The 25,122-nt window shown below is 50.4% G+C and overlaps 11 protein-coding genes across 11 annotated transcripts; 7 read left to right on the top strand and 4 right to left on the bottom strand.

Moving 5' to 3' along the window:
• Nucleotides 1-414: 414 nt before the first annotated feature.
• Nucleotides 415-2,632, bottom strand: N7539_008902 (uncharacterized protein; the record flags this gene model as incomplete). Its single annotated transcript, XM_056938497.1, has 2 exons — nucleotides 415-1,755; nucleotides 1,844-2,632. The coding sequence occupies 2 exons, from the start codon at nucleotides 2,630-2,632 to the stop codon at nucleotides 415-417; spliced, it is 2,130 nt and encodes a 709-aa protein (XP_056785874.1).
• A 3,195-nt stretch (nucleotides 2,633-5,827) lies between these two features.
• On the top strand, nucleotides 5,828-6,962 carry N7539_008901 (ADP-ribosylglycohydrolase family protein; the record flags this gene model as incomplete). The annotated part of the gene is made up of 3 exons (XM_056938496.1): nucleotides 5,828-5,979; nucleotides 6,042-6,469; nucleotides 6,568-6,962. 3 exons carry the CDS (start codon nucleotides 5,828-5,830, stop codon nucleotides 6,960-6,962), a joined length of 975 nt encoding a protein of 324 aa, XP_056785873.1.
• Nucleotides 6,963-8,335: 1,373 nt separating this feature from the next.
• pfy1 (profilin) lies at nucleotides 8,336-8,932 on the top strand (the record flags this gene model as incomplete). The annotated part of the gene is made up of 3 exons (XM_056938495.1): nucleotides 8,336-8,416; nucleotides 8,519-8,653; nucleotides 8,801-8,932. 3 exons carry the CDS (start codon nucleotides 8,336-8,338, stop codon nucleotides 8,930-8,932), a joined length of 348 nt encoding a protein of 115 aa, XP_056785872.1.
• Nucleotides 8,933-9,697: 765 nt separating this feature from the next.
• N7539_008899 (uncharacterized protein) lies at nucleotides 9,698-10,265 on the bottom strand (the record flags this gene model as incomplete). Its single annotated transcript, XM_056938494.1, has 2 exons — nucleotides 9,698-9,994; nucleotides 10,065-10,265. 2 exons carry the CDS (start codon nucleotides 10,263-10,265, stop codon nucleotides 9,698-9,700), a joined length of 498 nt encoding a protein of 165 aa, XP_056785871.1.
• A 1,069-nt stretch (nucleotides 10,266-11,334) lies between these two features.
• On the bottom strand, nucleotides 11,335-11,904 carry N7539_008898 (uncharacterized protein; the record flags this gene model as incomplete). Its single annotated transcript, XM_056938493.1, has 1 exon — nucleotides 11,335-11,904. The coding sequence occupies one exon, from the start codon at nucleotides 11,902-11,904 to the stop codon at nucleotides 11,335-11,337; it is 570 nt and encodes a 189-aa protein (XP_056785870.1).
• A 219-nt stretch (nucleotides 11,905-12,123) lies between these two features.
• On the top strand, nucleotides 12,124-12,596 carry N7539_008897 (DASH complex subunit DAD4; the record flags this gene model as incomplete). The annotated part of the gene is made up of 5 exons (XM_056938492.1): nucleotides 12,124-12,126; nucleotides 12,205-12,261; nucleotides 12,318-12,362; nucleotides 12,416-12,500; nucleotides 12,568-12,596. 5 exons carry the CDS (start codon nucleotides 12,124-12,126, stop codon nucleotides 12,594-12,596), a joined length of 219 nt encoding a protein of 72 aa, XP_056785869.1.
• A 531-nt stretch (nucleotides 12,597-13,127) lies between these two features.
• On the top strand, nucleotides 13,128-15,653 carry N7539_008896 (actin-related protein ARP5; the record flags this gene model as incomplete). Its single annotated transcript, XM_056938491.1, has 5 exons — nucleotides 13,128-13,323; nucleotides 13,396-13,716; nucleotides 13,774-14,711; nucleotides 14,769-15,545; nucleotides 15,624-15,653. The coding sequence occupies 5 exons, from the start codon at nucleotides 13,128-13,130 to the stop codon at nucleotides 15,651-15,653; spliced, it is 2,262 nt and encodes a 753-aa protein (XP_056785868.1).
• Nucleotides 15,654-15,911: 258 nt separating this feature from the next.
• On the bottom strand, nucleotides 15,912-16,141 carry N7539_008895 (uncharacterized protein; the record flags this gene model as incomplete). The annotated part of the gene is made up of 2 exons (XM_056938490.1): nucleotides 15,912-16,069; nucleotides 16,108-16,141. 2 exons carry the CDS (start codon nucleotides 16,139-16,141, stop codon nucleotides 15,912-15,914), a joined length of 192 nt encoding a protein of 63 aa, XP_056785867.1.
• A 1,352-nt stretch (nucleotides 16,142-17,493) lies between these two features.
• Nucleotides 17,494-18,248, top strand: N7539_008894 (MARVEL domain-containing protein; the record flags this gene model as incomplete). Its single annotated transcript, XM_056938489.1, has 4 exons — nucleotides 17,494-17,637; nucleotides 17,722-17,825; nucleotides 17,896-18,018; nucleotides 18,095-18,248. The coding sequence occupies 4 exons, from the start codon at nucleotides 17,494-17,496 to the stop codon at nucleotides 18,246-18,248; spliced, it is 525 nt and encodes a 174-aa protein (XP_056785866.1).
• Nucleotides 18,249-22,138: 3,890 nt separating this feature from the next.
• N7539_008893 (uncharacterized protein) lies at nucleotides 22,139-22,766 on the top strand (the record flags this gene model as incomplete). The annotated part of the gene is made up of 2 exons (XM_056938488.1): nucleotides 22,139-22,416; nucleotides 22,547-22,766. Coding segments are annotated over 2 exons (498 nt in total), but the record flags the coding sequence as incomplete, so codon positions are not given.
• A 149-nt stretch (nucleotides 22,767-22,915) lies between these two features.
• On the top strand, nucleotides 22,916-23,208 carry N7539_008892 (RTA1 domain protein; the record flags this gene model as incomplete). The annotated part of the gene is made up of 2 exons (XM_056938487.1): nucleotides 22,916-22,933; nucleotides 23,026-23,208. The coding sequence occupies 2 exons, from the start codon at nucleotides 22,916-22,918 to the stop codon at nucleotides 23,206-23,208; spliced, it is 201 nt and encodes a 66-aa protein (XP_056785864.1).
• Between the last annotated feature and the right edge of the window lie 1,914 nt (nucleotides 23,209-25,122).

Here is a 25,122-nt window from a genome sequence, read left to right as displayed (position 1 = left end):
TTAATATATAGCGGGATCCTTGTCCCAGGTGCTACCTATATTTAATCAACGTTGTATGGCTCTTGCAAAAACTTGCGTGTCAGGTGAGACCATCTCGAAAGATGTGAAGTGTCTGAAAAGTCAAGTGCACGGAATCGCAATTCAGACAAAATGGGAAATAGCCCATCTATTTACAATATTGTGCATGCATACTCGTACATAGATCGAGATTCCCAGGTCGAATGTGTAATTTGATAAGAAAGAATAAACTCACACAATGCCAATGTAAACGCTCAATCATGATGAAGGAGGCCCAAACCGAAGGACTGCCCAGGCTTGAGATATACGCTCATCGAAGAAGGCCCACAAGCGAGGAAGAAACACAGAAGAAAAGTAACTTAAGACCGTCACCCATCTTCTCTCATCAAACATCCATCATAAAAACGACTCAACCTGGAGATGCTGCGATACGGCATGTTTACTTCGGATACTCGTATCCATTATCCGTGGCATCATAGGACCACGTTCAACCACGCGCTCCTTGGGTAGAAGTGTGTCCACGCGTGCACCAACCGGGACGAGTATCTGACGCTTTGCCCGGGAGACGGATACTGATCGTGCAATGGAGACTTCGACCACGGGGAGTTTGCTAGATTGATCGGTTTCTTCTTCGTCGATCTCGTCGGGGTCTGTGGCCAGAGGCATGCGCGGGGATAGGATTCCCGAAGAGCCTGCTGAGTGTGGACTTGGGGCTCTGATGTTAATGGTAGGAGAATGTGCTTGGTGAGATTGGGTGCTTAGAGAGGAAGTGTTGGTATTTGGACGTAATTGTGAGAGGGAGCGAGTGGCCGATGAATCTGACAATGAGTTGTTGGGGATTTGCAGCGTTGGGCGCATGCGGGTATTGGTTGCGATTTGCAGTTGGGGGCGGCCTGCCTTGGTCACAGGCTTCGTGATGGGTTTCGGAAGCTGTGTGGGAGGCGATGCGGATGTCTTGTGTATCATTGACTGTTTTGGTGAGGATGATTGTTCGGATGAACAGACTTGCTGCATCATGGTTGTTTGTAATGAGCCTTTGCGTTGTTGATGAGGCGGGGTCGAGGTTTGTGATGATGCCGCTTTGTCGGAAGACTGGAACCGATGTGCAGGATTTCCTTGTGGTGGTTTTACAGTACCCGGAGAAGTGGCGGATGTACGAGGTGGTCCCAGGCTGTACGAACGGCGTCTTGACTTTGTTCCAGGCAGTGCGAGTCGCTTCTTCGCTTGGTCGTCACTAGAAGATGGTCTTGCAGGGTCGGCAAAAGGCAAAGTTGGTGGGAGCACTTTAGCTTCGCCAGTGTCTGATTGGATGCTATCGCATCGACTCCTGCCGGCAATGTCTTGCATATTATGCGCAACGGACAGAGAAGATCCCCCCTGCAAGTGGGTCGTCTGAGCTGGCAGCTTTGATTTGATGTTCGGCAGAGCCTTGTCAAGAGAACCTCGTGGTGTGGACTGAGGCGAGCCGAATATGCGACGAACGCGGGAAATGTCCCAGGGCCCATCTGTGAAATCATCTGGGGTCGGTCGCGGAGTTTGCTCGCCTATATCAGAGCAGGTATCGACTGGTAAAGTATTTGACCTGGGCAGTGGACTTGGCCCTCGGGAGAAGTTTTGCGTGCCCGGGCCTTGTATCACCTTGGCCGGTTGCGTACTTGGAAAGAGAGAAAAGTTGCTTCGCCCAGGCGAGGTCGCCCTGCGCTGAGGAACTGGAGGTCTTTTTGTGCTTAAGAAAGCCTGCAAAGAAGAGAAATTAGCACGTTGACCAGCCAGAACAACAAATGGAAGCTCGGGGACTTTGTCACTTCCACTCAGCTTATCGTACCTCATTGCTTGGCACACGGAGATTGTCCAAAGTCTTGCGCCTTCTCGTTAATAGTGAGGGCCTTTGGCCGTTCTGCCTCATCACTTGATCGAACATCACACTGTACCGCTCCATCTGCGCAGCTGGAATATCCACTGCCAGTAGAAGGCCGTTCTGAGACGACCCTGCTCCAGTGAAATTCGGTCCAAATTTAGGCCATTCATCCGTCGATAAGCGTTCTGGCGCCCCGTCGTTCACTTGAAGACGGGGAACCTGCGCGGCAGAGTCTCCCAGATGGGGAACTGGTACCGCCAGGGCATTCTTTGCTTTGAACAGGCCCCCGATCTTCTTCCACTTGCTCGGTTTTCGTGAGATCGATGGTGCAACAACTTGCTGTTTGGTGAAGATCTCCGTTCGGAATTGTGGAGGAGACAAATCATCTCGATGATCGAGCATTCTTGGACTTCCCAGAGCGAGTCCTATCCGCGGTACACCCTGCGGACTATCGGCTGATTCAGGTTGCGAGGGGAAAACCTCGTCTGGCGGCGGCAAGACTCGAAAATCGAACGTGGTCAAGGAGCTCGAGCCCATGACTTGGCTATGGGTGGAGTTTCCAAAGGTATAGTTGCTTTGAAGGGCTGCTTCCTTGGCTGTCGACTCCATGTTTGGCTGCCGCCGAGAATGGTGATATAGGTCCTCGAGGGAACTTTTTGGCAATGCACCAGAATATGTCATCACTGGGAATGAGATCGTATCCATGCCAAGGACGGCATGAGGTTTCGTCTTCACAAAGGTAGTGGAGGAGGTCATTCCGTCACTGAGAGTCGATATCGAAGCCCAAGGATTTCCGACTCCACGTCAGAGTCGTGAAGGGATGCTTTTCTTGTCGCGTGATTGTCGAAAGTTAACAAATAGGTGCTCTACGAATCGCACGTCCGGCGGTACGAAGAGAAAGCGCGGAGCCTCGTGGATTTGGACGCCACGATTAGGATGCCTCCGCTCAGATGCCGGATCTTAAGCAAACGAATGGACGACCTTCCAGAAGGTCGAGTGGAAACAAAGGCTCAGGGGTACTTTCGTCAAGCTCGCGCGAGGTCCGGGGGCTAAGACAGATCTTTAAAGAGCCTTAATGTCCTCATTCCAGGGCCAGCCCAATGTTTGCAAGCGATCCATCCCGTGGATAATATCGTTTGAGTGGGTGGAGATGGAACGGGGCGACGGAATCGCACCAGGCAATTAGTAAACTGCACCTGAGACAACCATATGCAACATGCCAACGGCGGGACACGTTGATCGACCGAGAGGCGCCGCCATTCATTTCCCGGCATTACCTTCATCAAGTGCGGTCTCTGGCTGGAGGTCATACAAGCTAGCCATGTCGGTCAATTGCATCACGTCACACCGGACGTAGCTCACAGCCTCACACCGATTGTGCTTTCTTGCTACTTTGAGCAGGGTTGGCCTCCATTTCTATTCTTACCATCGACATTAGTTTCACGACAGCAGCGAAACTCGGATCTCCAAGTCGATCGCGTCTCATGCGCGTTTGATCTGAGCCTGAACCGCGGTTTTCAGTGTGCGCTGGTCCAACGGGGATGCTTCCAGCCAGCAGTGGGGGCTATTCATCGAGGCGGGGCCGAAGTAATTTCCAAGTCCAAAGTGGAGCGCGCCTGGAAATTGAATCGCATTGTTGCACAAGAGCTGATTCGCAAGGGTACGAGATTGCATGTGTAGTCTAATAGATGGTGGTTGTGGTGTCAGACTTTGACCTCGCCTTAGCGTTCAATCCTGATCGGTCTTATGTCCAACGCGAGCAACTGCCCTCCGCACCGGAGATGACGTTCGCTTCTATTGGAAAGACCAGAAAAAGGGTGTTGCTCGGTTTTTTCGATTAAATCACCGAGATTGTGTTCATCCTCAGAACGCAAGGTTCTGCTTGCAGAAAAGGGTTCTACGGTGTTCGTAGCGATGAGAAGTCTCCAGTCGAGGACGCGATCCGGCGTCGATGAGCTGTGACATCCGTCCAGCGGGATGGTGTTAAAGGCACGACCGCCGAATGAAACATCCTCCAGGCCGACCCGCCGAGACTGCTCAAGTTTCAGCCTCTTCGAAACGGGCGCAACTGTCATTTCCGCTTCAACCGACCGTGTGCTGCCAATGGCGAGTCAGAAGTCGGTCTCCTTCAAACCCAGACTGTGTCATGTCTGCGATTGCATCGTTTGTACCGTTTGTCCACGAATTGTCTCCAAGAAAAAGGGAGCTTTGCTGATGTGGTACGAAACCTCTGAGAGACCACTGCATGAGCGAACTTGCATGGACAATGCATGTCATTGCATACGTAGGTACTATACGACACCTTTCCCAACCCCCGCAAGCACGAATCCTGGAGCTGGTGTCTGTCGAGACCCTGAATGCTTCCCAGTCGTACTATTGAAATCTGGAGTACCATCGATCGGACACCGACGCACAGTTCGTCTCAGGTTGAGTGTGTCGCTCCGATGTATTGCCCGCAATGCGAGTTTCGAATAACAGTGCCACAAATGTCCTTCACTCTTCCCCGCAATGCCCATATCTGCCAGATCGGAAAGGCAGTTCATGTTCTTTTCGGAAGAATTACAGGGTCCAGCTTCTGTAATTCAGTATGAGACAACCCAACCATCAAAACTTGCAATGGCTCAGAGGTACCGAGAACGTGCAAGTCTGGTCCGCAGAATGTGTGGCACCACCCAGATGCACCCCCCTCAAACTGAGATGCAATATGACTGACGATCATCGCGCAACACCTGGACGTAAAGCTTGATTGTTATTTCCTGGTATCTATTCCTGGAAGCAGAGACACAAAGGGTCAATGCGCAGGTTTGAGGTGAGTGTGGGTTGCTCTCGAAGGGTTTCATTCTCATGCTTCCCACGCGACAGCGACTACATGTGAGACGAGCATAGTCGCGTGCCATAGGCAGACTGGCGATCATCTCAACGAGGCCGATCAAGGTTGAGCCCTGAAAGGAGGTCACAAAGTCTCGTGGTGATCAGTCGGTTCGCGCTCGGATCTAGGACTCGCCGGTATCAGATAGCATCAGGCCCAGTAGTAGATCAAGTAAGTTTGACAAACACGCTTGGTGACGGTTGTGGCAATAATGTGTGTATACATGAGATCCATATTGCCCACGACATCCTAGATTCTGATCAGACCTCAAAAGCTCGTGTGTCGTTGAACAACTTGCGATTCCAATCATGCAAACCTTTGGGAAGTTTGGACGGCCTTGGATCCCATAGGATGCCTCATTGACAGAAAAGACAGCAATTGCAGAATCATCCCAGTCACATAACGGGCATCTCAATCAACTCCTAAATATGTGTTGACACTCATGATTAGAATGACTTGCACCTCAAGTACCAGTACCTTCCAGAGGTGGGATTGAACCTCAGAACACCGACGGCAGGGAAGCTTGGATGTCCAGGCACGTGAGAGACGGTGAGACACCCGTGACATGTTCGCGAAGCCTGCTCTCACAGTGACACTGCGACAAACCTCTCGCCTGGCAGGTGCTGATCGGCCTTCAGTATCTGGGCACGTGAATTTCACTGGGCTGTTTTGCGGATATCTTTCGGCGAAGCGCCATGGCCATTCCAACCGTGCAAAACAAGGCCAACTTGCGAGCTTGGTTTGTCCTTCTCGCGTCACAGGCCCTGCATACTCGAGCACCGCGTCACCGCGTCACTTGAGCCTCATCGAACTATGAAAGCCCCTGAACCCCGCTGGTCATCGTCTTCTAGCCCACTGATTGAGCCGCACTCAGCCTTCACAGACTGGAAGGTTTGCGGGGATGACGGATCTCTGGGGCATTGCGCTGAGCCCGCATTGCGGCTGTGCCATCAGCTGCTCATCGCCCACGACGCCAGCGTCCCACATACTTTCGAGTCCTCGAAACATATTTCTCAGTACTGATTTCACTTGCCACTTTCTCCGCTCGCACACTCAGCTATCTCAGAATATTCTCTCACGATATGCCCCGAACCACATATGACCGAGCCCTAGGCGCTATCTGGGGTGTCTGCATTGGTGATGCTCTCGGCGGCCCCGTCCAGTTCAGCAATCCCGGCACCTTCAAGCCCATTACGGATCTCGAGTTTGTGAGGCCATTCAAACAACCTTCAGGGTATATATCGCATCTCGTTCCCGCACATGGGGAATCTTGGTCTACTTGCTCACACTCGATAGATCTTATTCCGATGACGGTGCCATGACCCTCGCGCTGGCCCAGTCCTTCGTAGATTCAGATGGCTATTATAACCATGCCCTGTCGATCAGGTATTACCTCGACTGGTTCAATTTTGGCCGATTCAGTACGACTGACCGAGCCTGGGATCTCGGGCGGTCCACTCGCGTCGCCTTGAGGCAATGGAGAAAACGAGGAGCTTTAAGAGATCCAAACACCACCCAAATGCTAGTGAATGAGGAGCTAACCCGCGAGGAGGCCTCCGGTAATGGGAGCTTGATGAGGATCTCTCCACTTGGAATTGCGCTCTGGGAGAGTCCTGGCCAGGCGAAGAAGCTTGCCCGCGAGCAGAGCATGGTCACGCACCCCTCGCTGGCATGCTTAGAGGCCTGTGAAGCTTACACTGAGCTGGTGTGTATGGCCATGAGTGGTATGTCGATCGACCCTATTCATCTTGACTACCGAGGGTCTCGCAGGAATTGAATCTCGAGGTTGTTTTCATTCGATACTGACCCCACTCATCAACAGGGTGTTCGAAGGAAGGTCTTGGTCAAGCGATCGGTCAATTTCAATTCCAGCACCCCGCCCTCGTCTCTCGCCTCAGCCAGTATATCTCTGTGCAGGATTGGCGAGCGAAATCTCCGGTCGACATGACGAGCAGCGGCTGGGTGGTGGATACGCTAGAGGTGGCTCTCTGGGCCCTTTTCAAATACGATTCTTGGGAAGAAGGTGCCTTGGCGGTGGTTAACCTCGGTGGAGATTCGGACACGGCGGGCGCTGTATATGGCGGTCTGGCGGGGATCGTGTACGGGTTTGAGTCCATGCCTGAGCGATGGGTGAAGGGAATGCAGAATGGAAGGTTGATTCGTGACGTGGCAGAAGCATTTGCTGATTCAGTTCAGTCCAAGTCGCGACCCATCTGAATGAAGTTGCCTGTCCTTGTCAGATCAGGTTGTTTCGGCCTAGAATTGATCTGCAGAATTCACGACGTTTCGTGTCTTTGCATCCAGCCTGTCAACACTACGCATGGACCCCGTGGCTTTGCTGGATATCCAATCTTAATGAACCTCGATTTCCCGGATGATCAAGCCTTGGAGAAGTCTTAAGTATGAACAGAACCGCGTGAGAACTGAGGCTTTTGCAAAACATGATGCGATGAACAGCATGATTGCATACGGTCATACTCATGTAAACCTATGCGGTAACCACAACTGAGTCACCTTTGATATTATCCGACACTACATGTTTCGGTTGGCCTTAGACCGCCTTTTCCACCATCAAGTCATATCAACCTTGTCCTCGACAACCACAGGGCAGTGGTGCACCAGACTTTTGCAATTTGGCCCTCGTGGCATTGTGTTGGGTGAGACTGTTTAACTGACTGCCTACGGATGTACTCGGACAGGAACCGAGCAGTTCGGACAAATACACGCATCGCCGACAGTCGTCAGGCACCCGATATCTGACGTGCGGCCGCAGGTGCCTGACATGCGTTGAAGCATGCAGACAAAAGGCGCCAGGGAAAATCAGCCGGGAAGGAGTCTTAGAGTTCCTTACTCGAATGAGGCTGAACAAGGCATGGAAGGGTCATCTGCAGCCGCCAGTCCGCCACCAACATCATCTTAGGCAAACACAATCTTCCCTTGTGCAAAGCCTTGACCTGAACTGTCCGAGGGAAGTATATAGATGTTCGCAGCGGATGCGAATCTGGACCAGTTATCAAAAGATCCCACTTCTCATCCGGTAGTCACTCACCGTTTCCCGGCCTAGTCGATCAGCGGAATCCAGTTTGGCGGGGTTCCTCTTTTTTTTTTCTTATTTACCGCCAGAGAGTTCAACCGTCCGACAAAGTCCAGCACCCCACTTTTTTCGACACCTCGTCACCTCCCACAAGCTACTCTTTCTCTTGTCTATTCCAACCTCCTTTTCTTCTTCTCTTCTCCTATCTAGCTCAATAATACATTTGGCCTCCGCTCGTATCGGTCGCTTCTTCCGTCATTTAAAAACTCATCTCCCCCAACCCCCCCACCACAACCTCACATCGTCACCATGGGTGCTCACTCCGCAACTTGGCAAGGTACGATATCCAGCACCGAGTCACTGCCCCGGCCCGACGTGGTAGCTTCCCCTCACTAACATCACTTCTTGTCGCTCCGAATAGCATACGTCGACTCCAGGTAATGACAAGCTCCAGTCTATCGCCATGTCGCTTAGCGCCTGCTGCCGCCGCACTCGGAAAGGCTACGATGCACTCAGGATCCTACCCGTTCGCTAACCTGCCTGTGTCCATAGCCTGATGGGCTCGGGTCAATTCGAGAAGGCCGGCGTCCTTGCCGCTGATTTCTCCGGTTTGGAGGCGGCTTCTCCCGGTTTCACTGTATGTCACATCTGCTCTTCGGCTCACGGATTTTGGCCTCGGATCGATTCTCTCGACCGCGCCGTATACTTGTCGTGAGCTAATCGCGGCCATTCCCAATAGCTCTCCCAGGAGGACATCAACTCCCTGGCCTCCGCCTTCACCTCCAGCTCCAACGCCTTCGCCAACGGTTTCTCCATCGGTGGTGCTAAGTACGTCTGCATCAAGGCCGACGAGCGCAGTCTATACGGCAAGAAGGTATGCCCCCCGCGCCTCCGCCGCTCTCCCCCTCCCCTGCTCCGGTCAAAAGGGGAAGTCATCATCGACCCACTTGTACCGAAGAATGCTACCACTGTCACCGGGAGAGCCGCGCTAACCATGAATCAATGCGATCGAACTATATAGGGCAAGGAGGGCGCTATTGTCGTCCGCGCTAGCGCTTGCACCATGATCGGAGTCCACGGTGAATCTGCTCAGACCAACAATGCCGCTACTGTCGTCGAGAACCTGATCGACTACATCAACAACCCTAAATAAATAATCATACAAGCACCATTCCCACCAATTCAGTTCCACCCCAACCTCTTTTCAACTCTGCGTCTCACTTGTCACCAGATAGCAGGACTGTGAAAATTATGAAATAAAGGGGCCTTCAAGAATTTTTTTTCCTCTGCTGTCCCGTCATATCTGATAAATCGCACTTGAGCTTTGGGACATACCCTCTAATCTATGTCTGCCTTTCGCCGATGGGGAGGAGAGCTGAGGTATCGTCTATGGATGCAGGTTTGGGATTCTCTGCAGGTTGAATGTCTCTCCTTCGCGTATCATCGCCGCCCTGCGACTGGAGTTGACTGGGCAGATCAACAGTACGGGGTCGACGTGACATATCGATTTACTTCTCAGCCCCAGCTAACGTTCAGGTACATAAGGTCCCAAGACTTTTCCGTAAGAATTCATCATCTTGCGTTGTACATTCGCTACAAGCTCGAATGCATACACTCTATAAACTTGGAGCCTGTCCTCAGACCTCAGACGGCCATGCAAATGAAAAAGGAGTCATTAGAAATTACATCGTGGGAGCGAAAAGCTAATTCGCCCAAGTCCTCTCAATCGAGAGACGTTAACATCACGCCTACCGCGTCTGACACCACGCCATGCACACTTCCCCAGCAGGGGCGCAATCCCATGCACCCGGCCACCAATCCCCAATGCTCTTCCCAATCAGATCAGATCATGCTCTCATGTACAAGTAGGAGTCAATAAGGAAAATCATAACACGACACCGACCACCAGCGCCCTCCATCATACAGGCAACTCGGCATTACTCCGTTCCCCAGCCAGAATCTCCAGTCCGCGTCTGATGTAAGTCCCGACAACCGGGATATTACCGGCAAATTGACCGATCGTCACGAGGAAGTCCCCGAAAAGAATAAATAACCCGTATAATTCGACGAAAAACCCGATCAATGGCCAGCGGAGGAGGATGAGAATAATGCCTGCGCAGAAGCCTGCGGTGCCTTTGAGTTTCTGCGGCCGTGTGAAGAACACAATTGTTTTTTGGACGCCGATGATCAAGGTGAGGCCGATGAGGAAGAGGATCTGGGGGCGTGGAAGGTTAGTTTGGTTGGCGCAAGTTGTGAGAGGGGGGTGTGGTTGGGGGCTTGCGTACATTGCCCATCGCGAGTCTGGAGATGGTGGAGAAAGAGGTCAGCTTTGAAGTCTGCGAAATGGTTGCTGGCCTGATATTCGACTGGTATAGACAAACATACAGCGATCGGTCGAAGAACATGAGCACTCCTCCGAAAAGGAACAGGCCACCTAGTACGATGAGACGGAAATTGAGTTTTGAACAGTCATTGAGACGAGACATTCGAAAGTACGACAGGGCTTCGAGACTTGGATCTTACCGGCGGAGCAGAAGACCACACCGATCTCTAGTATCAAAATTTAGCATTGACCATCATGCGATCGTGGATGCGCCTCGAGTGGGCTAGGAGGTTATGGCGCAAGCCAGAATCCGGTGCAGAAGGTGGGGAGGTATTGCGTACTCTGATTTTCTGACAGCCACATGCTTGGCATTTTTATATTATATGTGACGAGAGAGTTATCAATTTCAAGGGGCGGGGGGTTTTCGAAAGAGATGTGCGAAAGGCAACAATATTCACAGTCCTGATCTTGAATAGTCTGGATTCCGAATGTGTTTCCGTAAACAGAAATCCGCAACGGGTCATTTTCTGCCGGAGCGCTCCTCGGGGGCGGTGAGTACTTGGTTTTAAGCCACACGGGATGCCACCGCCATTTTTCACTTCCATGCTTACTTTGTGCGGAAGACAAGACTTGTCAAGAATGAGGTCTCAGTGGCGCAGAATTGTTCAACTGGGTGCACATCACTTTGACTGTGACAGCATAATGTCAAGCTGCTCGAGATGAATCATGTCACTACATATTCGGCGAATCCCTGGACTCAATTCCAGTCCCTTTGTTCCTTTGTTGAGTCTGGAGTCTGATCCCGCACTCGGGCTCTTGATTTGGTCCGTCGCTCCAACACCCGCGGGGATTATTCTGGCTTCCCAAGTCAAATCCCCACCACGCCGCGGCGACAGCTATCCTCGGATGCTGTAACTGACGCGCCTTTCCTTGGCGCGTCGGTAATAGTCGGGTGTCTCTTTTGACACAGGGCGAAGAGAAACAATTTCACGATTACGAATAAGCCGGAGCGCTTTCTTGAGCCTGCCTTGAGAGAGGCAGGTGGGGTGGAAAGGGCTTGACTGTGTTGATCGGACATGTCATGTAGTAGTTGCCATTCTAGGTGAAATGATCATTGCAATTAGCGCGTTGAATTGATATCACAATCAATGTTTGCCGACATACTTCGTTCTCTCGTACGCCAACCACCAGTATAACTTTCTCGTTTTCTTGCACAATGTGAAGGTGGTCACTTATTTTAGAATCGTGTGGGCTCCTCTGGCCTCCAGGTAGCTCTCCGGCACGCCTTGTGACAGGTTGCGAATGACACCGAAGATCTCCTTATTATGGTAGCGCAGTCGCGTCTTGGGATCGGTGTAAGGACCAGGCAGGCCTGTGATGTCACAGTAATGACGCTTGTTGGCCGGGTCAAGCGACGGTGCCGACTCAATGTTGGTGTATGTCACAGCTGGACCACTTGGATACATAGCGCGTGCGTTCTTCTCCAGTACGAGAGTGGAGAGATTCTGCGCAGCTTGCGCGATATTGGGATTCTTGCCGGGACCATCGGCGGGCGTCTTGGTGCCATCAGTGCTCACGGTGTCTGTCGCGACAGGAGTCATAGCACCCGAATTAGTCTGAGTGGCCAGCTGAGATGCCTCTTTGCGCGAAGTTTCTGCGATGATCGCCTTGACGTTCTTGTTGCGGCGGGTGGAGGGCTTCCAGTGAGGATTGCGGAACGGCTTCGGAAGAGCTGCAATATCGAGCTGACTCAGGAGTTGCTGATGAGCTTCGTCATCTTTGGTTGAGACTGCTGGTGCCATCTTCGAAGTTCTGGTCAAAGTCCGATGCAGATTTGGCTTCGTGGGAACGTACGTCGAATGAAATCAAGATCCCTTGGCCGTTGCCGTTGTCGTTCGCGCAGCCGTTCCGTATATCAGCACGTGACCGACAACGAGCTCCAACCAAACGAATGATATGGAACTCGTTCATCAGCTCTATCAGCAAGAAACTCTGAGCACACTCGAGACTCATTCAGCAGAATGGTATGATATACACATTGAAGACTAGTTTGCTCCAATTGTGAATGGGCTTTTGTCAAGGAAAACGCTGATCATATATAGGAGAGCCCTCACGAGCACCAGCAGGCTGTGTTGCTATCCCGCATCATTACCAATGTTGTCAGTCAAATTGACCAGTCGATAGGCACGCCCCTCGGTTTACTGATTTGACGCAGGAGAAATTGAACGAGGCCATCATGGTCATGAACAAGAGCCTGCAGGTACATCTTGATGCGTCTGAATCGAATTTTGATAATCACTGACAAGCCTATAGGAGGTCAACATCCAAAATATGAATGTGGAGTTGGTTGCGCAGATGTTCAAGAATTACCAATCCAATGTTCTCTTCCACCTCGAAGGTACGTATCCTCATCATCGTCTAGTAAACACTGCATACGGGCTGTAAGTAGCTAATTTTTATTGCAGCGACGGAAAACCTGACGGAACCTTCTTGAAGTTGAGGCTATTGCCATGGCCGAGTAGTTGCATCAATTACGAAGAAACGCATTCTAAAATACCTATACTCATATTATTGGCGCTAGCTGTTTATCTGGACAATTCTTAGTATTGCTCCGCCGCTGAATGATTTAAACTAAATATACTACTGCTTCTCTCTTCTCATGCTCAATCAGACGCCCCAGGCCAACCTCTCCCAACTTGAAAATGTAACCGGTCGCGTTGCGGGACCTTTATCGGAACGCAGACGGAGACGTGGCGATGCATTCGCACGATAAGTTATCGTCGGCTTCCAAGCCGCGACCGCTCTTATTCACCAGCCTACTTTGCGAAGCGAATACTGTTGCGTGTTGACAACTTGACATAGGGCGCTGGCACGTGTCTCGCCAACGCATTTCGAAAATCCGTCGACCGCACCCTTTCTCCTTCATAACGGGTCCTTTCATCCTATGAAGCCGCGACAGACCCTCTAAAACGATCGCAACGATTCCTCTCCAAAGGTTCTGGCTATTCAGCCCGTGCTGTGCACGATGACTATCACATCAGTCCACACAATCTTGCCCAGCCGCTCCTCTACTAATGTCACAGAGAAGAGGACGGAAAAGCCTCTCCCAAAGCCCTACACCGTCCAAGACTTTCCCTTCAAGAGCTACAGCCCCCCGCAGCCGGATGGATATGAGCGCAGCAAGGCGCATCCTGAAACGAGCGCCATTGTGATTGATAATGGTATGGAATTCTCTTGAAGAGCGACTCATACAGCTAGCTAGGCTGATGGCTAATGCTTCTCTGTTTTGCCAGGCTCTCATCTCGTCAAGGCTGGCTGGTCCTTCGACCAGAATCCGCGCTTTGTTCTACCTCCGGTCATGAGCCGGTATCGAGATCGCAAGCTCGGTCGTCAAGCACACTTTATCGGATACGATGCTTATGTTGACGCGACCACGCGCGGTCAGCTCAAGCATGCCTTTGATGGCAGCTCAAGTGTGGTCGGCAATTGGGATGTGATGGAGGGTGTACTGGATTATATTTTCCTCAAGTTGGGTGTCGACGGTGCCAATGGAGGTGTGGACCGCCCTATCGTCATGACTGAACCGGTTGCGAATTTGGGCTATCCACGAAAAAGTATGCGTCCTAAAATAATGCGCATAGTTTCGTGCACCAGTGGCTAACGTTATTTAGTGATGAACGAGATTCTGTTTGAATGCTACAATGCGCCCTCGGTGGCCTATGGAATCGATTCACTTTTCGCATACCGCTACAACAAAGGAACTGACGGTCTAATTGTCTCTTCATCGCACGCCTCCACACATGTCATTCCTGTCCTGAATTCGAGACCGTTGCTCTCGCACTCGTCCCGCCTCAACTGGGGTGGCTTGCAAACCGCCGAATACCTGCTGAAGCTGCTCCGTTTGAAATATCCCACATTTCCAGCGCGTGTGACGGAAAACCAGGTGGAAGAGATGGTGCATAAGCATTGCTATGTCTCTCAAGACTACGATCGCGAGCTGGGTGGATATTTGGATTGGACCGGACTCGAGGAGAGAGATCACGTCATTCAGTACCCTTTCACAGAGCATGTGGTCGTTGAGAAAAGTGAGGAAGAATTGGCTCGGATTGCCGAGCGAAAGAAGGAAAGCGGACGCCGCCTGCAGGAGCAAGCCGCCAAGATGCGACTAGAAAAGCTGGTGAAGAAAGAGCAGGAACTAGAATACTGGAAGGCCCTGCAAACACGACTGGCCACAGAGACCAAGAAGGAGATCCGCAGAGCTCTAGAAGCTGAAGAGCTCAAGGACGAGGCCCATCTCGACCGGATGATCCGAGATCTCGAAAAATCCATCAAACGATCACGCAATCGAGACCTGGGTATCGAGGAGGAAGAGCAGCAGGAGGAGATGTCCTTCCACTTGCTGGATGTACCCAATGAGGATCTAGATGAGGCTGGTCTGAAGGAGAAGCGACACCAGCAATTGATGAAATCTAATGTCGAAGCGAGAGCACGCGCCAAGGCTGAAAAGGAGCAAGAGAAGGCCCGGGTGGAGGAAGAAGAGCGACTCGACCGGGAGAAGCGCGAAAATGATCTTGAGAATTGGATCGCCGAGAGGCGTGCGAATCGACAGGTAAGTGAACTGTCAGAACAACTAGATGGATTGTGCAATTGGTTGACATATGTGAAGAATCTCCTGCAAAAAATCAAAGATCGACAACGCTTCAAAGCCGACCTCGGAAACCGCAAGTCCCTCGCTAGTCAGATGCGCATGAAGACCTTGGCCAATTTGGCCGCAGATGGCCCCAAGAAGCGGCGTCGCGGCGGTGACGATGACGACTTTGGTGCCAATGACGAGGACTGGGGTGTGTATCGTACCGTGGCCAAGGACGAACAAAGCGACGACGAAGAGGAGGAGGATCTAGACGGCATGCTGAACAACGTTGAACGGGAGCTGCTCGAGTACGATCCTGACTTTACCGAGAACCATACACTGGCCGCTCAGTCAGATTGGACCAAGAGCTTGGTCCACGCCTTTCTTCGTGGACCGTGGCCATTTGATCCGGAAAGTCAGCGTGAGGCGCACCAGCTTCACTTGAATGTGGAACGCATTCGAGTGCCCGAAGTGGTCTTCAAGCCCTCTATCGCGGGAGTTGACCAAGCCGGCCTCGTTGAAATTGCCGCCGACATTGTCAACCAGCGGTTCTCCAACCCTGTCGATCGCAATCGTCTCCTCAAGGATGTCTTCTTGACGGGAGGTAATACCCTGTTCGCAGGGTTCGATGAGCGTTTCCGTCGGGAGCTCCGTGCCTACTTGCCCGTCGACGCTGAGCTTGCGGTCCGTCGGGCTGCCGATCCTATTATGGACGCGTGGAAGGGCGCGGCTCAATGGGCTTCCGGGTCTGATTACGGCCGGTCGTCTGTGACTAGGCAGGAGTATCTGGAGAAGGGTAGTGAATACATGAAGGTAAGAGTCCATCCGCGCTCTCACGCGTAAATTCACATTCTACGTTTTCTTCTTAGTGACACTGTCCGTCTCAAACAGGAACACGATCTTGGTAATGCTTCATGGTGACTGTGTTCCGTCTGTATTCAAAAATGGTCATCAGGCGCAATGGAGTTGATTGGAGCGGCACGGACTGCCACTTTATCGTGAAGCTTGGACCTGCGAAAGTTATAGGCTTTCGGGAATTGAGCCCTTTTTGAAACATCCCTTGACTGACACGACATGAATTCGATGCAAGAGTGCAGTTATTGAACACCTACTAGTCAATCAAGGCCGGGACTCTGGGTTCCGTGACCCCTTAATAGAAAGTAGCTGTGACAGGCTCAGTCAAATATGCCATTGGCCCAGGACCACGATATCTTCAGTACCGCTTATCCAGTGCTCCTCTCGCCCATTTTTCGCGAGATGGTTGAGTAGACCCAACCCGGGCACGATATGATCAACACCGACAGGGCTGAAAACATTGCCAGGAATTTGGTTCTTACCTGAGAGTTTGACGGTGTTGGCTGATGTAGCGATATACCTGTTCTCCAACTTAATTGCCACTCCCACGCCATAGATGATGGTGGTGTGTAGCATGACAGGCTTGCTTGTACAATCGAGTCATCCTGCGATTGTCCAAGAACCTGATATTATTCAAGTGATCAATACCGCATTCAGCGCTGGTCGGATGAGTTATGAGTAGCCCAGCTATTTGAGATTACAAGGCTGAATGATCTGCATCCATTATGCAACATTGACTTTAGCTTCTTGGCGCCCGACAGCCTGATCTACACGAAGTAGCTTGCCGAATCATGTATTATGCATCTTTGAGCGACGCAATCCTTGGCGGAGCTCCAAGTACGATGAAAGAACATACATTTAAGTATTCCTGATGTGGGCAGCCGAAATACCGATGATCTGGACCCTTAATTGGGTGCTCGATGGTAGGTCTTGTATGCTTCTGGGGTCATTTTGGGTCACATGGTAGCCCTGACGTAATGTTTACCTCCCCGAGTCCTTAGGATGTCTTCAGGTTCACTTGTTCCATCTTCGTCTTTTGCTGACTGATATCACCTTCTCCTGGAAATCCACTAGACGGAGTTGCGGGACTGCAAGAGAGTAGTACAGTAGTACAGTAAAACTGAGAATTCGTGATGTTGGACCGACGACGACAATATGATTTGGTGACATAGGAGAGACAGGTGATACATTTATCACACACTGTTCCAAAACTGCAGGTTCGGCAGACTGCCTCTGTCGGTTTTGAAAAGCAGGTGAGACACAGCATTAGTCGGTGGGAGTCATCTAGCGGAGTGTCTTGGCAGTTGGCACTCATTTCCGATCGGACAAACCAGGGGTTGAGGTGATACTGTGAGCTCCGATTGACATACTGTGCACTGAAATGACCTGTACGACTGACTTCATCCCGAAGCCATCATGACGCATTTGGGGGAAAACCTCTACCGGGCAATCCCTGTCCGCATTGCATTATTCCGACCGAGTTTCTTGATTTTGAGTATCGCAGATCTGTAGTCAATTACGGGAATTGCACTTACTGGAATCACCGATTGAATGCCACGCCGGTTTCTCATGTTGTTGTGGTTCTGGCACTTTGATCGACCAGAACATAGTCATATCTGAGTCTCGCTGAGAGGGCAGCCATTGACTCAAGCTCTGTACATCGGACCATAAGAAGATAGCAAGTCCCCAGTCCCTCCTCGTTGTGTTCTTCATCTCTTCAAAGCAGAAACTCTTTTCTCTTGAAAAGCAAACGAAGGCCTCCTCCTCATATTGTCTTCTATCTCCCTTGTTCCATTAACTTGGTCCCAAAACATTCAGCCGCGCATACAATCACTTACCATTACAGCGACCTGACTTCCTGACTATATTTGGGTCGAGGTCTGGAATCGTATTAACAATTGACAAAATGCTCACGACAAAAACCTCTCGGCCGCTGCAGCTGTTTACTCGCTTCATGCAGTGGACCAGTGCAGTCATTGTCATGGGTATTACTTCATATTTTATCCACCGAGGACCTCACAGCACGCACTTGATCTACCAAGAGGTTATTGTACGTGGATCATCGCTTCATCACGGCTGGACATCCCTTTCTTCTCCTCATTCGTTCTATGTGCTGATTATTTTGATATAACAGGCAGTTCTGTCGGTTGTCTTCTTCCTTCCAGCCTTCGCCTCGCCATTTGTGCCCAATAGTCTCAGCAAGTTTGTGCTGGCGATCGATATCGTCTTCTCGTACCTGTACGTATCCTCAACGACTCATAGGGGATCCACATCACTTGCCTTTCTATACTAACGCATATCTCCCTAGCTGGTTGACTGCATTCATCTTCGCAGCCGAGGACTACAACCGTAAAGCGTGCTACGTAAACTCTCCACCCGGATTTAGTTGCAAGAAGAAGTACGCCAACGAGGCTTTTATCTTCCTTGCCTTGTAAGTCATACTTCTCAGTCTCCACGCCCTGTGCGCCGGTCTCTAGAAGAAGCTAACCTCTGGTCCCATCTTGAAGCATCTTCACTTTCTTCGGAATGTTCCTCGAAGTTGCCGGTCTCTGGGCTTATCGCAAGGAAAGATCACGAGCTACCAGAGCCGGCATCGCCCCCGAGAAGCGCGGTCCTACTGATCCATTGGACGCTCCCGCGCCGCCAGCAGGAACTGTCTAGAGGTTGAGAGAAACGTATCAAAGGGGAAAGTATCTATACAGCACTCGATACTCTGAGAACGATTGGTATCATTTCTGACCGGACCGGCTGATCTGGGATTTGACAATCACTGTTTGCCCAACCATCTTTTTGAAGTCTCAGATTGATGCAGTCTGGTGGAAAAGTTCTTTCACCTGTTTCGTTTTCATTGGTTCATTGGTTCATTGGTTCATTACTGCCAAAATCACCCATCTTATTCCTGAACAGGATGCAAGCGAGGTTCATTCCCATGTACATTATCATTGATCAGTATGGGACGGTGGAGTAGACAGGTCAACCTGATGGGCTCTGCGTTTCTCGGGGCAATTTAAATGAGTTCATGCTCTTACAGTTCTTAATGTTTCTAAAAGCAGCTTGAATTCGAGTTGTGCAACTTTCACCTTTCCGGACTGTTTCATATCCTGGCTGTTTATGTTCATCCACAAGAGCTGCAATTCATGCGCCGGAGTCTCCCAACCGAATCGAGGTGCAAAGGAGCATTCCCTCTTACAAATGCTTACCGAGGGGCTATCGGATCATGGATGGCTACCTGATGCTTTCTTATGGCAGCCTCCAGCCCAGCGGGCCGGGAAAACGAGCAGGTCCAACCTGGGCGATTAGGTTGAAAGGCAGCAACATTATAATAATGAGCAATGGAGACTCATTAACACTTAAGCATACAGCCATACCTCTTCCACAGGCAACATTTCAGATTCGAACAAGGCAGGGTGCTCAGGGGCAAGTACCGCAGAACTATATCCCCTTGAATCAGACTGTCTTCAATCATGGCTTGAGCACTGGCTGTGTCTATACTACAGCTCGGCTTGCAGAGGGCGGGCGCTGTGAGTGTATTATATATTTAAGATTGTCGAAGGATCGAGCCCGAATACAATGAAAAGGTCTCTTTGTTCTGGCGCGTGTCAAAATCGAAGGTCTTCTTTTGACGGAGCGAAGCGACACCCTTCAAGAAGCAATTTCTGAGAGAAACCCAAATCCATACACAAGATTGAGGTTGTGCCCTTCCACAGTCTCTACAGGAAAATGACGTGTGGTTGTTCATTCACCTCGAGGATTGAACAAAGGAAATATGGATCTGGCTGAAAAGCCCGGGGTTTCTTCCGGGCGAAAGTGCATCCTCGTCCAAACATCGACGTGGTCGTACGAGGCTACATTCGAGCGGCGCTAGTCCCGTAGAGGAAGGCGGCTGCTACCTAAGTAAGTACTTGCGTTTTTATTTTGGCAACAGAAACCTCCTCACGAGCCTTCAACCTTCTCGTTCTCCTTCTGTTGATAGAATCCACGTAGTCCGTGACTCCACCGGCAGAATAATGAACCTCAAGCTCTGACGAGGCTGAGGTCAATGCTTAAGAAGGAGCGGTCAGCTACAACTGCAGGGCGATGAGTGAATAGGAGGTATGGCATAACCCTACCTGATCCCGGTCGATAGAGACCTTTCCTGGTTGACGGGATCTTCCCATCGGCCGGGGTGCATTAATTGCGCAGCTCTCGCAGGACAAGACGATTTTCGGAATGTTCATGCCACGTACTATTCGTGCGCGAACATGCCTTTGACGCCAGTGGATCCCATAACCCAAGACTCGAGAGGTCTCGCACGCCGAATGCCAAGCAGTCGCGCAAGTCGGCACCTAAGTCAAGGAATGGATGCCGGGCTTGCAAGCAAGTCTCAAGTTCCATCTGAGGATTCACTGCCATTTGCTAACAGGGCTCTAGGCTACGACACGTCAATTGCGATGAGAAGAACCCAAGCTGTGGAGTGTACATCGCTGCCAATCGGGAATGCGGCGACTTTGAGACTACCAGAAGGACCGGCAGCAGCTCACCCCATCAGGCAAATAGCCCAGCCGGTTCCTATGCTTCATCGCCTATAGACAGGTCTCCTCTCTCGACCACAGAAGATGAGTCCATCACCCAGCACATAGAGGCTGTCGAACTATGCGGACCACGCCATGACCAGCCGCGCTCGAGTGCATGGCGTATTTTTCCGTCGACCTCAATTGTTCAAGAATTTGAACATTTTAACAGTTTCCTGTCTCAATACTCCGGGGCGATCGAGCTATTTCGCTCGCTGTTGAATGTTCACTACACGTCGCATTTCACAGAGGCCCTTTCATTGACAGACGGTCTCACCGGAATATGCGCATCAAGTCCTATTCTCCGTTTGGGCGTAGCTTCGCTATATGGTCTGTGTCGAGAACAATCCCTACCCGGGCCCCTCGAAGCTTGGTGTATACGAAGAGAAGCTTCCACAACCCTCAAATTCTATACTGCCGCAATAAAATCATTCTCCCGGCACCTGGAGAATGGCTCATTCGGAGTTGATAGTATGATGTGCTGTGTGAGTTTCATCTTGTTCGAGGTACTACGAGACAACCATCTAGCAGCCTTTCGACATCACCACGGTTTTCAGGCTGTCATTTTAAGCCTCAAAACCTCTGGGTCTTCTTCAACATCCGAGGCCACTGCGCTTCTGGCATTTAATTGTCACCCTGCGAATTGACAATCAAGCCACCCTCTTCATCGGCTCTTTGGTCCCCAATTTTAGTACCAGCCAAAGCGTCCCAACACATTCTCCTCTCTTACTGAAGCTAGACACGCGCTTGATCAACTGAGGTCTCACACCTTGAAGTTCCTGAATCCCTGGGCTTGCGTGGGCCCTGAGTACTGTCCTCCGTGGATAACAATTAAGGGACGAGGACCGAACGACTTTCGTGTTTTTCACGGCACCTTTAAGGGCTATTTTCCATATGACCTTGACACTCGGCGACGCGAGCTTCTCGATGCCCTTGAACAATGGAAAGTGGGTCATGAGGCTTTTCTTCAGGATGTCGATCAACAAGGAAGGGTCGTCGGTGCTCAGTCGTTATCCTTGCTTCGGATGATGTACTGGATGGAACATATCCCGGTTGCCATATTTCATTCCGCCGAAGAAATAATCTATGACTCTTTCCTATCAATTTTCGCGTCTCACGTGCATGAAGCTCAAAGTATCATGAATGACTCGGGCCATGCCGAGATCACTCCGACCACCTCACAGATGGTTCCTCCAGATATGCTGCTCGGATCTGGACTGGTAGGCTGTCTCTATTTCGTATGCATGAAGTGCAGAGAACCAAGCATTCGAGTCAATGCCCTGGAACTGCTCCCTCAAGCAGGAAGAGATGGAATCTGGGACGGCCACATGCTCACACTGATCGCGCAACATGTGATTCAACTTGAGACGTCAACAGCAGGCCCTCTGCACATCACACAATCCTCAATTGATATCTCCAAACGTGTCAGTGGCGTGTCCCTGGATATCGACCGGGAAAATTTCCATTTATACGTGAGGATTGTTCAAAAACGAGGAGGCTGTAAGCCGCAGAGCTCGTCATGGAGGACAGGAGACGTCCTTTTGCGACTTTGAATTTAACATGAGTTCGCGATCATCAGACACTCAATTGCCTCAATTAAAAGTCATGCCCACTCCTAGCGCTTTTGACATGTCCCATACCTTTTACGCCCCTTCAATGCGAAGATACCCACAAAGCCCTCAGTCAATCAAGGGTGAACTATGGAGTGAAGAAAGTCTCTTTGTCCAGCAGCTTACTCGAAGTTTGAGACTCAATCTGCATAGCCCCTGTTCTATTCCCCAAAAAGCTCCATGGCCCAAAGCAATTTGTCTCAAATCTACAATCCAATAAACGACGTTACCCCACCACCCCCGCCATATTACGTACCAAAAGACAGATCTTCATCAACGGCAATAAACAGATGTACGACTCGTCTTCCATCTCGCCAACAACGTGCCACATTCCGAACAGTAATGCTTGACATCCTTTCACCACTATCGGCTAAAAAAGATATCGCTAGTGCCTCTTGAAAGATCAATTTCATCGCAATACATTCCCTGTGCGCTACAGACGTGCCCAATACAAGATGGAATCATCACATACCAGCCAAATCTGGGAGGAAACGGATTCCTCTTGGGTCTCTTTGCGCTTGTCTTAATCGTCCAGCTCTATCTAGGCTTCAAATATTGTACCTGGACCTACTCCATTGGCGTGCGTGGTGGTCTTATTCTTGAAGTTGTGCGCTGCGTCGTAAGACTCCAGCTGCATGACGATCCCTTCAACTTCAACTTTTTCATAGAGTGAGTCGTCTCCTTACTATATTCCCCCTAACTGGAAGGTTTGCCTGCGACTCAATATACTTAATCAAGCTAATTCATCGACCTCTTCAGATATCTGGTCTGCTTGACTATTTGCACCCACATTTTTGAGTGCTTCGATCTACGTCTGCTTTTGCCACATGATTTTCATGGGCAGTCCCGCCTTATCTCGAATCAAACCCAAGTTCTATTCGACAATCTTCATTACGAGTGATTTGATCTGTCTCATCTTGCAAGCTGCTGGGGGTGCTCTAGCAGTCACCTCTAGAGGCCCGACCCCCTCCGCAGAAAACATGAGACAAACTGGGATCAACGTGATGATTGCCGGATGAGCTCTTCAGGTGGTCTCCATCGATACTTTCATCACTTTTGCAGGGGGCTGCATCTTGCGCTGCTCCAAGAAGCAGAAAACTTCTCGGCACGTAGCTGAAGCATTCACCTCACGGAAATACCTTCTGATATATATATTTATTCAACACCTATGATTTTCGCATCGTGGGTCAGAGCTAACAAGACTGGCGTGTCCGGGGGCTCGCAATATCGACCTTTGCGATTCTGATACGCTCTCTATAACAAACGGCCGAACTCGAGGACGGGTTCCAGGGAAAATTGGCAAGCAAAGAAACAGTCTTCATGATATTTGAGGGCGCCATGATTGCGATTGCTTGCATCTGCCTAAATATTGGCCATCCAGGCTTGTGGTTAGGATCTCCTCCGAAATTGCGGACTGGCGAAGTTGACACCGAGTTCAATACGGTTCATGGGAGGACATAGGCTCGGTGTTTGGTTGCCCCTCGGAATCCAGAATGTGCTTTTCAACAGGAGAAATGGTTCCTTGACTGTCGCCTGCTAAGACTCCTGCCCGGAATTGCGGGCACGCACACATTTACGCATCATTTCCATCTAGCAGCACCGTTCTCTTTCCAGGTGATGCAGACCGAGGGGATCTCCCCGTCGGCGTTCAATCCTGGGAATGCGAGATCAGCGATGCGCTAAGCACGATATACGAGATTTGGTATTATCTGTCGAATACAAGAGAGAATCGTCATTTAGCTGGTCAATAGCTCAACCTGAACATCCTCTGCTCGATAGCTAGCGCCTCCTTTCACTTGTCGCACCTAGCAGACGGTGTCTCTTCTAATCACTTTATAGCCACCTGGACTCTGAATTACCAGGCAAATTCTAAAACCGTCGTTGACACCTGTGATATCTGAGCCGGTGCATCTGTCATTACCATAGATGCAAAGCTTGAATTGGTCTTCTCCATTGAAAGAATGCTCAGGGCACCCATTTGCGGAAATGGTCGGGCACTCTTCAAATGAAGATCCACCACCGCTTGTGTCTCCCGTACCACGACATACCTGGTCGGGGAGACACTCGAAGTGATATGTAGACTGCAGATCCACAGAACCAGTCGAGGAATTGAGAGGAGCAGGTACCTTCCAGTCGATGCAGAAATCGGTCCTCAGAGTAAGAGAACAACGACAGTGGTCATGAATCGGCTATCACTCGATAGGTAGAGATAACAGAATCTGCTGAATTAGGCCATGTCCGGAAGAGCTGGGGGAAAGGGCATCTTCGTTGTCAGGAGAAGTAAAAGTGATTGTGTCTTCAGTACGGTCTCGCTGAGTTCTGGATTGATCTGACGAAGAGCCTCGGTGACCAACACGATGTCTTCCTTAGAAGAAGGGCATTTGATGGATCTTGGAAGAATTAACCTCACAATGAGCAGATGAGTGGTTACGCCTGTGGAATATGTCGCCTTTCATGTGAAAAAAAAAACATATCTTCTTCACGCCGGATACTGAGCGAAAACCGGAAGATGAATAACATCCCCGGGCCGGGAAACTCAAGACCCTCCGGACTTGAGGCCTCCAACCTGATATAACCTTAGAGGGCCCACGACTTTTCGAATGGAGCGAATAATGCTTTCATCAACTATTGGCTTCGTCCTAGTGAAACCAGTGTCGCATTGTCTGGACTATTGCTAGTATGGCATGTGATACTGCCGTCTCACCGCAGTCTATAGCTTGGACAAAATCTCTCCTCGCTATCTAATCTCACTGGTAACGAGTCCGGTGCTGGGCTTGCTGCATCTCATACAATCGGGCCTTTTGTCTGGTGCGCGAGCCGAGAGTACGGCGCTGGCGGGGAGACCAATACTATTCTAGAGGTGATTCGGGTCATCGTTAGTTTGATTGTCCATTTGCCTTACTTATTTCAGAGTGTGGTGATCAAAACTAGTGAACAAAATTACAAAAGTCCCAGTGCGATGAAAATAGCAAGTTCAAGAACGCAGATTTCGGCTCCCCGTATAGTGACGTACCGAGTTCGCGATGACTTCGGGATAACTTCGTGATGATCGCATTACAGACGGGAGCAGCTTCATTCTCACAGCATTGAGTGCCATCTTAGTCCACCTGCATAGCACTGGCTGTCAGAAGTAAATTACCTAGTATTATGCAATAGCTACCAACTCAGGTTGAAAAAGTACAGGACGCCATAGAGAGGAAGATTCTCATCATGACGAATGGATGCATGAAATTCTATTCTATGGTATATGATACGTAGAAGAAGCAAATGAAATATCACACCCGGGCGACCGCAATCAAATGAATAAAATAGCTAGAAAAGCGCGCTCATATATAAGTGCAGATGCATAAACGCCAAATTGCAAGATGCAAATAC

The sequence above is a fragment of the Penicillium diatomitis genome (assembly GCF_028827545.1).
Source record: "Penicillium diatomitis strain IBT 30728 chromosome Unknown utg000015l_segment0_segment0, whole genome shotgun sequence".
NCBI classification, from domain to species: domain Eukaryota; kingdom Fungi; phylum Ascomycota; class Eurotiomycetes; order Eurotiales; family Aspergillaceae; genus Penicillium; species Penicillium diatomitis.
The sequence above is the reverse complement of the archived record's forward strand: the minus strand, read 5'-3'. Positions and strand labels throughout refer to the sequence as shown.